Source organism: Delphinus delphis, chromosome 16, assembly GCF_949987515.2.
Source record: "Delphinus delphis chromosome 16, mDelDel1.2, whole genome shotgun sequence".
Taxonomy (NCBI): Eukaryota; Metazoa; Chordata; class Mammalia; order Artiodactyla; family Delphinidae; genus Delphinus; species Delphinus delphis.
Genome location: NC_082698.1, coordinates 22,008,756 through 22,021,509, shown reverse-complemented (window position 1 = coordinate 22,021,509; position 12,754 = coordinate 22,008,756). Strand labels below are relative to the sequence as shown.

The 12,754-nt window shown below is 41.7% G+C and overlaps 1 protein-coding gene across 4 annotated transcripts in view; it reads right to left on the bottom strand.

The window, feature by feature from the left end:
* Positions 1 to 12,754, bottom strand: part of SORCS1 (sortilin related VPS10 domain containing receptor 1) — a 559,183-nt gene that overhangs the window by 359,323 nt on the left and 187,106 nt on the right. For all 4 annotated transcript variants that reach the window (XM_060034105.1, XM_060034102.1, XM_060034103.1 and 1 more), the window contains exon 2: positions 9,315 to 9,382. In XM_060034105.1, the coding sequence (XP_059890088.1) occupies positions 9,315 to 9,382 (68 nt within the window). The remainder of the gene's footprint in view (positions 1 to 9,314; positions 9,383 to 12,754) is intronic.

Sequence of the window (12,754 nt, the reverse complement as noted above, 5' to 3'; positions counted from 1 at the left end):
TAACCAAGAGTTCACTGAAGAAATCAAAGAGGAAATAAAAAAATACTTAGAAACAAATGACAATGAAAACACGATGACCCAAAATCTTTGAGAAGCAGCTTCTAAGAGGGAAGTTTATAGCAATACAATCCTACCTCAAGAAACAAGAAAAAACTTACACAACCTAACCTTACACCTTAAGCAATTAGAGAAAGAAGAACAAAAAAAACCCCCAAAGTTAGCAGAAGGAAAGAAATCATAAAGATCAGATCAGAAATAAATGAAAAAGAAATGAAGGAAACAACAGCAAAGATGGACACAACTAAAGGCTGGTTCTTTGAGAAGATAAACAAAATTGATAAACCACTAGCCAGACTCATCAAGAAAAAAGGAGAAGACTCAAATCAACAGAATTAGAAATGGAAAAGAAGTAACAACTAACACTGTAGAAATACAAAGGATCATGAGAGATTACTACAAGCAACTATATGCCAATAAAATGGACAACCTGGAAGAAATGGACAAATTCTTAGAAAAGCTCAAACTTCCGAGACTAAATCAGGAAGAAATAGAAAATATAAACAGACCAATCACAAACACTGAAATTGAAACTGTGATTAAAAATCTTCCAACAAACAAAAGCCCAGGACCAGATGGCTTCACAGGCGAATTCTATCAAACATTTAGAGAAGAGCTAACACCTATCCTTCTCAAACTCTTCCAAAATATAGCAGAGGGAGGAACACTCCCAAACTCATTCTACGAGGCCACCATCACTCTGATACCAAAACCAGACAAAGATGTCACAAAGAAAGAAAACTACAGGCCAATATCACTGATGAACACAGATGCAAAAATCCTCAACAAAATACTAGCAAACAGAATCCAACAACACATTAAAAGGATCATACGCTATGATCAAGTGGGGTTTATCCCAGGAATGCAAGGATTCTTCAATATATGCAAATCAATCAACGTGATACACCATATTAACAAATTGAAAGAGAAAAACCATATGATCATCTCAATAGATGCAGAGAAAGTTTTTGACAAAGTTCAACACACATTTATGATAAAAACCCTCCAGAAAATAGGCAAAGAGCAAACTTTCCTCAACATAATAAAGGCTATATATGACAAACCCACAGCCAACATCATCCTCAATGGTGAAAAACTGAAACCATTTCCACTAAGATCAGGAACAAGACAAGGTTGCCCACTCTCACCACCATTATTCAACATAGTTTTGGAAGTTTTAGCCACAGCAATCAGAGAAGAAAAAGAAAAAGAATCCAAATCGGAAAAGAAGAAGTAAAGCTGTTACTCTTTGCAGATGACATGATACTATACATACAGAATCCTAAAGATGCTACCAGAAAACTACTAGAGCTAATCAATGAATTTGGTAAAGTAGGAGGATACAAAATGAATGCACAGAAATCTCTTGCATTCCTATACACTAATGATGAAAAATCTGAAAGTGAACTTAAGAAAACACTCCCATTTACCATTGCAACAAAAAGAATAAAATATCTAGGAATAAACCTACCTAAGGAGACAAAAGACCTGTATGCAGAAAACTATAAGACACTGATGAAAGAAATTAAAGATGATACAAATAGATGGAGAGATATACCATGTTCTTAGATTGGAAGAATCAACATTGTGAAAATGACTCTACTACCCAAAGCAATCTACAGATTCAATGCAACCCCTATCAAACTACCACTGGCATTTTTCACAGAACTAGAACAAAAAAACTTCACAATTTGTATGGAAACACAAAAGACCCCAAATAGCTAAAGCAATCTTGATAAAAACGGAGCTGGAGGAAACAGGCTCCCTGGCTTCAGACTATACTACAAAGCTACAGTAATCAAGACAGTATGGTACTGGCACAAAAAGAGAAATATAGATCAATGGAACAGGACAGAAAGCCCAGAGATTAAACCCACGCACATATGGTCACCTTATCTTTGATAAAGGAGGCAAGAATATACAATGGAGAAAGGACAGCCTCTTCAATAAGTGGTGCTGGGAAAACTGGACAGCTACATGTAAAAGAATGAAATGAGAACACTCCCTAACACCATACACAAAAACAAACTCAAAATGGATTAAAGACCTAAATGTAAGGCCAGACACTATAAAACTCTTAGCGGAAAACGTATGCAGAGCACTCTATGACATAAATCACAGCAAGATCCTTTCTGACCCCCCTCCTAGAGAAATGGAAATAAAAACAAAAATAAACAAATGGGACTTAATGAAACTTAAAAGCTTTTGCACAGCAAAGGAAAGCATAAACAAGACGAAAAGCCAACCCTCGGAATAGGAGATAATATTTGCAAATGAAGCAACTGACAAAGGATTAATCTCCAAAATTTACAAGCATCTCATGCAGCTCCGTATCAAAAACACAAACAACCCAATCCAAAAATGGACTGAAAACTTAAATAGACATTTCTCCAAAGAAGATATACAGATTGCCAACAAACACATGAAAGGATACTCAACATTACTAATCATTAGAGAAATGCAAATCAAAACTACAATGAGGTATCACCTCACACCAGTCAGAATGGCCATCATCAAAAAAGCTACAAACAACAAATGCTGGAGAGGGTGTGGAGAAAAGGGAACCCTCTTGCACTGTTGGTGGGAATGCAAGTTGATACAGCCACTATGGAGAACAGTTTCGAGGTTTGTTAAAAAATTAAAAATAAAACTACCATATGACCCAGCAATCCCACTACTGGGCATATACCCTGAGAAAACCAAAAAGAGCCATGTACCACCATGTTCATTGAAGCTCTATTTACAATAGCCAGGACATGGAAGCAACCTAGGTGTCCATCGAAAGATGAATAGATAAAGAAGATGTGGCATATATATACATTGCCACATTACTCAGTCATAAAAAGAAATGAAATTGAGTTATTTTTAGTGAGGTGGATGGACCTAGAGACTGTCATATAGAGTGAAGTAAGTCAGAAAGAGAAAAACAAATATCATATGCTAACACATATATATGGAATCTAAAAAAAAAAAAGGTTCTAAAGAACCTAGTGACAGGACAGGAATAAAGACATAGAGAATGGACTTGAGGACACGGCGAGGGGGAAGGGTAAGCTGAGATGAAGTGAGAGAGTGGCATGGACATATATACACTACCAAATGTAAAATAGATAGCTAGTGGGAAGCAGCCGCATAGCACAGGGAGATCAGCTCAGTGCTTTGTGACCACCCAGAGGGGTGGGATAGGGAGGGTGGGAGGGAGATGCAAGAGGGAGGAGATATGGGGATATATGTATATGTATAGCTGATTCACCTTGTTATAAAGCAGAAACTAACACAACAATGTAAAGCAATTATACTCCAATAAAGATGTTAAAAAAAAAAGAAAGAAAATACCCAGTGCTAGTGAAATCATTGGGAAATGCACAGTCTGTTATTGCTTGTGGGTATATGAATTATCCTAACCATCTTGGAAAGTAATCTCAGGTATCTATTAACATTATAAATGCATTTGGTTTTGATACAGCAATATCCCCTTTAGGACTCTAGAGTACTTTACAAAGAGAAAATTACCCAAAATGTAACAACATGTTTACAAACATGTTTATTGAAGCACTATAGGTAATAGCAAATATTGTAGAAATCAGATAACAATCCAGTAAAAAGGTCATGGAGAAATAGTGTAGCTTGGAGTTAACAGAACACACTCAGGATCCATCTCTGACACTTACTGACTACATGAACATCGGGCACATTAATTTTTAAGCCTTAATTCTAAGCCTCACTTCTCTCATATGTAAACCTGGGATACTAGTAGTGCCTATTTTATAGGGTTGTTATGAGGATAAAAAGCACTGAAAATACTTCCTGGCTCAAAATAAGCACTACATAACTTAATTAAGGATGCAGTTGTTAAATTCAATATACAACATCCATACTATTTAATGCTTATAAACCTGACCCATTTTTCTTAGTGTATTCATCTGGACAGACACCCATAACTCATTGTTAAGTGAAAATAACAGGTTGTCAGAGTCCTATGAACAGTTACTCCTACTTTCTCAAACAAACAAAAAGTGGTCCACATACGTATGTATGTGTTGGTATTTTTGAGTTGGGTCATAACGATATGGACAGAATCACACAAAACTCTTAACCATCACCGACCTCAGGGAAGCTGGATCAGTGTGGACAGTAAAAGACTACTAACACTTTTTGTCTGCCTCTGCACTGTTTGGTTCATTATAATGAACATACTTTTCTTCTTGATTTTTTGAAAATAAGATTTAATCAAATGAATTTATAAGTCCAGGACCCCCAAGCAGCTCTGCATGACACAAATATGGGGATGGGAGTGGGAGTTACAAAGCTCAAAGGAATCCAGAATCCTAAGCACCCCCTGTTCCTGCCGGGGAGCTTGGCTCTCTCCTGGGGGAGACTGGGAAGGCACTAAACATTTGCAAACACAGGGATGAATGAAGAGCATCACTGGATTGGTGTAACACAAAGAGCCCTTCTGCAGGGAAATTTCACACTCTAGCTTTATTCTTTTTCTCTTTTAGGATGACTACCCCCATCCTCTATTCTTGTATTTGTGGCTGACTGAAAGCTGGATTGTGTAGCACAACATCCTTCAAAGCTGAGACTAATGATCTATCCAAGACGCTCTATGCTTTTCCCCTGGATGAGGAGTAGAAAGGGAGAGAAGCTTCCGGCTAATGGGAATCACCCACAGGGTTGGCAGAGAGTCACCGTCTTCAGGTCAGCTTCTGTCAGCCTGAATCCCTTGAGCTCTCCAGAAAGTACTGGCTGAAGCCAGCCCCACACGGATGCTGCTTCAAGGCACTCTACAGCCATTCTCTCCACAAAGACTCTACTGGGAAACATCTCTTGATAATCGCAGTGTGTAACATCCAAGGAGAAGCAAAGTGACTCCCGTGACAAGGAAACAGGGCTGGCTCCCAGTGCAGAATCAAATGGCCTAACCCATTCTCTCCGCCTTAACTATATGCTCCTGCATCCCACAAAAGCAGGTATTGCAGCTTGAGAAGTACATAACTGTGGAGATGTGTTCGGAAACCTGTGTTTCATGTGGATCAGAAAATAGGACACTAGGGAGTTCGAGAAGTCAGCCAGGCCAGGCAAGCTCTACAACAGACACACTGCAGGTTGTGTATCCCTTTAAGAGAGTACACCTTTAGTCCTTCCAGAATTGCCTAGGGCTTCCTCACCAGCTACGCCTCTCTCAGCAGAATGCTGATTACCCTGGCACAGAGGGAAAAAAGATGATAATTTCTTCTCAGAGATACTGTATCTAGATTTTGACATTTTATTTATCTCAACCTTTAAGCTTATCTTGCTTCAGTATGGTAAAATCGCCAGCTCTACCAAACCTCACAGCTTAATCCACTGGAAAGTAGAGAAGATACTGAGGTGTAGTTAATTGTCCTGTGTCAGATCATCCCCCTTTCCTCTTAGTTTGACTCTCTGAGTGAACGACAACACAAAACAAAAACAAAATCAACAACTTGCTCCAGGATTAAGGTGTAATCAATGGCAAGACCAACTGGGAACCAAAGCTCATTCATTTGGTAAAGCGGCATCTCGCTCTGTCAGCCAGGGTTTGTGGATTCCGTGAGGTTGAAAGCCCTAGAACATCACTGCAAGGTCAGCTGCTTCTTGGCCTCTCTCCTATTCTGAGACCCCAGAGACGTTTGCCACTTGCCCCCTTTGGACTATTTAGCCAGTCAAAGTTGTAAAGAATGTGCGCTCAATCCAAAAGCGCGTGTATCTATTTGTTGGGCAAGAAGCCATTTCCCTGTGGCCCAGTATTTTTCTGGAATAGGGCAAATGCTGCTCGAAATGTCGTAGCACTTTGAAAACCCTATTTTTAATATACATATATGTATATAACAATCATATTATATATATATAGATACATACATGTATACATATATATATGATTAAAATGTTGTTTACTTATGTACAGCAAGATCCCGCAGAAGACAGATGGGATTCTGGACGATCAATAAGCAGTGAAATGACTGAAGTTTATACCTAACATGCCTGTAAGTGTGTGGGCTATTATTGACAAATCGCGTGACCTTGGCACACTGTAAAAATGTTTTGGGAGGATGCAATAACGCAAGTCAAGCACTGAGCATTGTGCCTGACACATCATGAGTGCTCGATCAAAGTTAATTTTTGTTATTTTGGTCATTATTTTCATGAGCAACAGCATCGCTGCCGTTACCATGAAACCAGCAAGGTGTTGGGTTTAAGGACGTAAAGTCTACTTGAGAAGAGAAAATATACACATGAGCAAAGTAAAGAAGCAACACTACTGGGATCTGGCAGCTCTGGGTGCTGCGTAAATATCTCCCTCAATACAATTACATGAGGCAGGTTACAGGCAAGTACAGTTCTCTCTCACTTTAACTGTCCAAAGATCTTTGTCTCTCTAAACAATGAAGTCCTGGAGGGCAGAACCTACATGCTATGGATCTATGTACTCACCCAACTTTCCTTCCCTAGATAAGAACAATATAAGACCAGAGGAGTTAATCAATTCATGTTTGTTGAATAAATGAGTGAGAAAGAGAGTTATATGTTAGTGACCATGCAGTAGAGACAAAATTGTAGTATTCACTGGTCTATGCAAAACCAGATACTTACTGAGCACTATCTATGTGCTAAGTCCTGCATTCAGTGCTGTGAGTGTCCTGAGTATCTCTAAAACCTGGCCTGTGCCCCTAAGAAGCCCCCGACGGCTGGCATAGGCAGGTTTTCTGAGAAGATTGCACAAGCTGGTACAGGAGAAAATGAGTCAACACTTAGCAGTCTAGTCTCCTTCCAGATGACGTGGAATCATGAGGACCTCTCTTCCTGGTCCCATCCTTGACCCACCCAGGCCTGTCCCTCTCCACCTCTACGTTAACACCCCCAAAATGTCCCCTAAAGACCAAATATGGGCACCATGAGCCACTCAAAAAATGCAGCCCTGAAAAGCAATTGTGAAGTATTCTAAATATTCCCTTTTCTCCTTTCCTCTTTTCTAAATTGTCTTTTCAGGCATGCACTCTTCCATCAAAGTATTAAAACGAGCAGTTGCAATAACATAGAACACCCGCAGGAATCATTTGCCACATATGACATGTAGAACATCACACATATGGCAAGTGATTATTGTGGGTATGTTAGAAAAGCAAATAGAAATGGGTATATACACACCTATTACTTGTACATATGTGTATATTATGTGTATATATGCGCATGTGTGTATATGTATACGTATGTATATATCTTCCAGTGAAATTGATTCTAAGATGGAAAAGTCAGCAGGTCATTCTTGCCACGCTTTCCCAGGCTTAAGCCCATGGAGTTTGCTCCCTCAGAAGGGAGGTCTGGTACTACTGGAACGTGATGCCATTTTTATTTCACTAAGCCCCTCCCTTAAGATATGAAAAGAATATTCTTCCTGGACTGAGGCATCAGTAATAGTGCCCCATCAGAGAGAAAGCAGCACGCTGAGCGTGAGCTCCAGCAATCCAGGACAAGCTGTTCCTCACATCCCTCCAATATGCGCTTCCCAGGACTACTCAGGCTGGGAGTTACGGCTGCTCTGCCTCTGTCCCACTGAGACAGAACTGCACATCTTTTAATTTTCTAATATGCCAACGACACTTTACATGGCAGATGCACTGCACAGTAAAAGCTGGCTTTTACTTTCATTTATGCACATACATTAGAGAAACTTTCCAAGGAAGCATAAGCTTACTCAGAGATGCTGATGAATAGGTACTGAATTTCAACAATACAGCAGGAGTCAGTCCCTTAATGTATTAAAGAACTGTACTTTTTGAGGCTCCTACCAAACTTCCCACACTTGAAATCAGTTACATAAATTACCTTGGGACAGAAACTCTGCATAATTGACCTCCTACTTGGGGAAAGAGCTCAATAATTGAAATGCCTGACAACAAACAAAAGAACAGAATCTAGCCTTTTCTTTGGTCTACTAGGGTTCTCCTAAGGCACAGGACAATTTATTTGGGGCTTCTTGTACACAACGTCAAGCCTAATAGAAAATAGACATCAGGTGAAAATGAAATTTAATGAACAATCTTCTTGTGAGGGCTGGTAGATTCCTCTGGGGTGTCTATCCAATCCATGAGCCTCCTCTTGTATGACCACTGCAATCCCCAATAAGGAGCAGGCCCTGAAACCAAATTGCTTCCATGTAAATCAACTTTCCCTCCCAAGCCACTATTGACTGCACCTGACACAAACAGGGTGACTGCAGTCTTTCTCCCTAGACCTCAGCACTGACACTGAAAGCCAAGAGGCAGCCTCTCCCGGTCATGTGAACTGACAGGTAATGGAACCCCCCCCCACTGATCTTATGTGGTCGACACTCACTAGCTTTGGTCTGCCCACAGACCACTCCCACCTTTCTGTATAACGACTCTCACTTAGTCTGTCTGTGCGTGTGTGAATATCATCTCCAGAGTTTGTCTCCACCCTCTCCCAGGTCAGGGATCATCATGTGATCCAGGCCTGACCAATTAGAGGACGTGCTCTCCTGGACTTCAGGGATTGGTTCAGGCATGGGCCCATGACACAGGCTGGTGGAGAAGAGCCAATCAGGAGTGAGATAAATCAGTATTTTTTTAAGAAACAAAACGAAACAACAGAATGTATCGTTTCCAAGGAAAAAGGAGGAGAGAATAACTGCCTGGGCATTTGAGGACCTTCTTTTGTGCTAAATCCAATAAGTTAGTCTGCCCTTGAAGAATTTGTTCATTCATTTGAAAAAGTACTAATTGCCCACTCTATATGTGTGACGCAGTAGTGTGAATCCCAGAAATAAAGGCAAGCGTGTAAGTGTGTGTGTGCCCCTTTGTGCTGCAGAACCACGGAAGGGAAGCTGTGAAAGAATGTTGCCCTGGTAGCCTGCCTGCGTTCTGCAGACCTGGAGGTTACATTGATCCCCTCTGCAAAGATATCCTCATTCTTTCGTTTCTGCCCCAGTAAGCTCACAGATCAGTGAGAACTATGGGAACCAAAACGCATAAAGACAACCTAATAAGCAGTTTAGCAAAAGGATGTGACCAAAAGAAGAGGTCTATAAAAAGGAAGGGTCCAGCCTTCCTGGAAATAAACCCCAACCCATGGCTAAGGGAAACGAAGAGCAAACAGAGGAAGAAAGAGTACAAGGAACCAGAAACCTTCCCACCAGGAAACGGGGGTGGGGGTGAGCAGCCAGCCGAGGACATCATGTTTAAATAACACAGTAATTATTAGCTCAGCTTCCCTACCTCCAAAGCGAGCTCTCCGTGATGCTCCCCAGGTTATAGTCATAGAGCTTTGTCAAAATGAGAATCACCTGAAGGCAAAAGAAGAAATCCTGGTTAGTTTCAAACAATGACAATCTCATAGAACTGAAATGGCCCAAGCGAGGGCTTAGAATTCGTTTAATGGGCACTTCACGTAATTGAATGAGTTGTTGCAGCATCCCCTTACACAGATTGGGGAAGGGTTTGCCTGTGCCTTCCCTTAAAAGCCTCAAGCCTGATGCCCTCCCTAACCTTCTCCCTCTCAGCCGGCAGCAAGACTTACCTGCCCATCCAGGCATTTCTTATCCTGGTGGGCTTAACACTTTCAGGAAAGCTAGCAGAGCTGTCAGATATGTGTCCTGCAAGGCAGCCACTGAGCAGGTGGCTGGGAGAGAGGAAGGTCAATGACACAGGTCCCAGCCCTCCTTGCTGTACCAGACGGGGCAGGTAACAGCCTCTCTGAGCCGCAACATGCTTTCTCTCAAAAAGGGTGGCTGTGAGGGCTTAAATTAGGTCATAAATGCAAATTGCGCTTCAATTAGCATGGGGTTCTTCAATGCTAGCTCTTTCTCTTTCTTCTCCTCTGTGGGTTTGGCTTTATTTCTTCTGATCTCCCAATTTCTGGGAAAGCCACTGGACTGAAGCAACAAGGACTAAAGCAACAGCATTTTAACAGGCACAGATCTCTGTCTTACGGGGTCCTGAAGCTTACAGGATTTAGGGAGCCCTTCATAAGAAACAAGATATCAAAGTATGAGTTCCAATCTCCACACCCTGGGAAGGGGGCTATGCAATTAAGGGACTTGGAAACCTAAGCTTCATTCACTTCTCGGCAAATCTTCCCTGAGTTTAACCTGTTGCTCTTTTCAACCTCACTCAGAGGAAGCTAAACTATTTAGCCCATTCTTCTAGAATTCAACTCCTATGAACCATTTACTAGGAGCCCAGGATTTTGCCTGATGCCCAAAGGGAACATACCTACAGATGAGGCCTGGTGGTCTGGGATCCACTGAAACTCATGACCTGGCTCCGCCGCGTTAACTGAAGCACAAGAGTGCCATGACGCTTGGGAAAATACAGCAGAGCAGTGTGTTTCTAACCATGGATGGTCTCCGCCCTTATTTGCTCTCCTCACATAATGAAAAGAACCTAATAGCTCTGCTTTGTTTTCTGCTGAGGTTCCTATTTCTCTCCTCATACTCATAACCTAGAACATTTGGCCCAGTCCTGCTGTTTCCAACTCAGCAGAAAAATGGTGACATCAACTTCCTGGATTTTCTCTGAAGGCCAAGGGCTCAGTTCTAGCCACAGTGAGCACAGAACAGTCTAACCTCGAATTCCAAGGCAGCAAGATGCCAAGAAGTGCTGAATCCTTCCAAGTTCTACCCTGCTAGCACAGGGCTTGCTTTACTGAAGAGCAGATTCTGATCCCTTCTTTCACAGCAAGCAAACTGGAACTCCATGACCTTAGGTTTGCTCCAAGTTCAAGGGAACGAAGGACCACGGTCACCCCGAGACAGGCAGAAATCTGAGGACCTGTGCTCTAAGGCCACCCATCTCCTTAACCGCTGCACAGGCCTCCTTCAAGGATCTGTTCAAAACTTACTTCTTTAGCAAAACGTAAGCACGTGTGAGGCTCTGGGCACCGCATGGGCACGTCAGATGGCAGGCCTGCGGTGGGGGCATATGCTTAACAGATCCGTGTGCCAATTAAGTCGCTTGAAGTGCTAAATTTCAATCACCGCCATCCCAGGAATGCTGATCAGCTGCAGCGGGGTGGCTGTTTGAAGACACAGAGTGATGTCACTGCTCCACCTCGATACGATTTTGCCGAACAGGGCTATAAATCCCCCACCAAGAAAATGGGTGTGTGGGCATAAAGCATTTCTAGGTAGTTGCTCTCCTGCTACAAGTAAACTAAATAATGAAGTTCAGCTGGTCACAAACTGCCCCTCCCATCCATCTGATGAGGGAATTCACTGGAGCCCCAGAGAACGAAACTTTTTAACCCAGCATGTAACGGTGTGGAACCCCTCACACACACCCAGAAGGTGTTTAAGCAATTCACAGGCAGGCGGGCAGGGAGGTACAAATCCACTCCCTGACTCTTCTTGCTGGGCTAGTAAAACGAAAATGCCAGTGATAGCCTCAGGCAGTTTGTCAATACTGCACCAGATGAGGTGTCATTTATGGCATTTCAAGGCATATCTGCTTGGATCAATCTAATCTTTCTGTTTTCAGAAAGAGAGCAAGAAAGAAGGGAGAACTGCTGACCTTTAGTTATGTTTTCAATCGATTATTTGAAGCGTTTCCCTTCTTTTTTTCCCTTTCCTGTCTATATGCATTATTTACCACCTTACTTCGGGATGGTGACACGTCATTATATTAGGTCAGATTTGCTGTTGTTTGTTTTTCTGCTCTGGTTAATTAGCAATACTGTTCTACAGAATTAGCATCTGTTAAAGGGCCACAGCCAAAACGACCACCATTAGATGAGAAAAAGAGGTAAACGCAATGGTCTGCCTAGTCTGGTTCTACTGTCTACCATTTTTGTGTATTTTTCAAACAAACAAACAAAAAATCACTGGAACTTATTGATCAAGTGAAATGTTATAAGTACTTAAAAAATATATAAATCGTCATTTATTTTCATTCATTTGGTAAACAATTTTCACGTATAGATTTAATTCCGAGTCCAAGTGTACAGCATTTAATTGTAAATCCAATCAATGAGAACAAGGCTGTTCTGATAAATACTTTCACACAAAATGGAATATCTGTGAACATCTTTTTTTCCTATATCTTGTTCTCATGATATAGTACCAAAATATCCTTGATTCAAAACAATAAGTGGTGACCATATGGTAATACCTTTTTTAGGTTCCTCTTTAAATCTTAGGATACTTTCTTTAAATAGCTATAATCTAAATATCTATGACTAGACAACCTCTACCTACATTGTGTCAGTACCTCAGTGCCCACTTATTTCTGGGACCTTCCACAGTGACATGACTAAGGATCCCCCAACCAGTCTGGGAGCTGCTGTCACCGCAAGTCATCAGTCCTGTTCTTCTGCTGGGGCTCCTTCCTGCCATATCCACTGCTCATAAAGCTTCTGGGCGGGTGGGCGGGGAGGGCGAGGAGGAACTTCATTTTCTCCATACTTACAAAGAGGATGTTGAAGCCTATCCACCAAGCTGCTGTTTTCAAACCACTCATTCCTTGGAGGATGAGAAGGCACCAGAAACTGTGCCAGGCTCTGTGCAGGGATAAATGAGGGTCTTCAAGGGAATGAAGCTTCCTTTGTGGCTTCCTCCTCAACAATGAGCTCAACAAACTATCACCTCTTTTTCCAGAGTCTCCGAAAGCTCCCACTGAATAATTCCACCAATTCCAGCCTCTCACCTGCCCCTCTGTATATA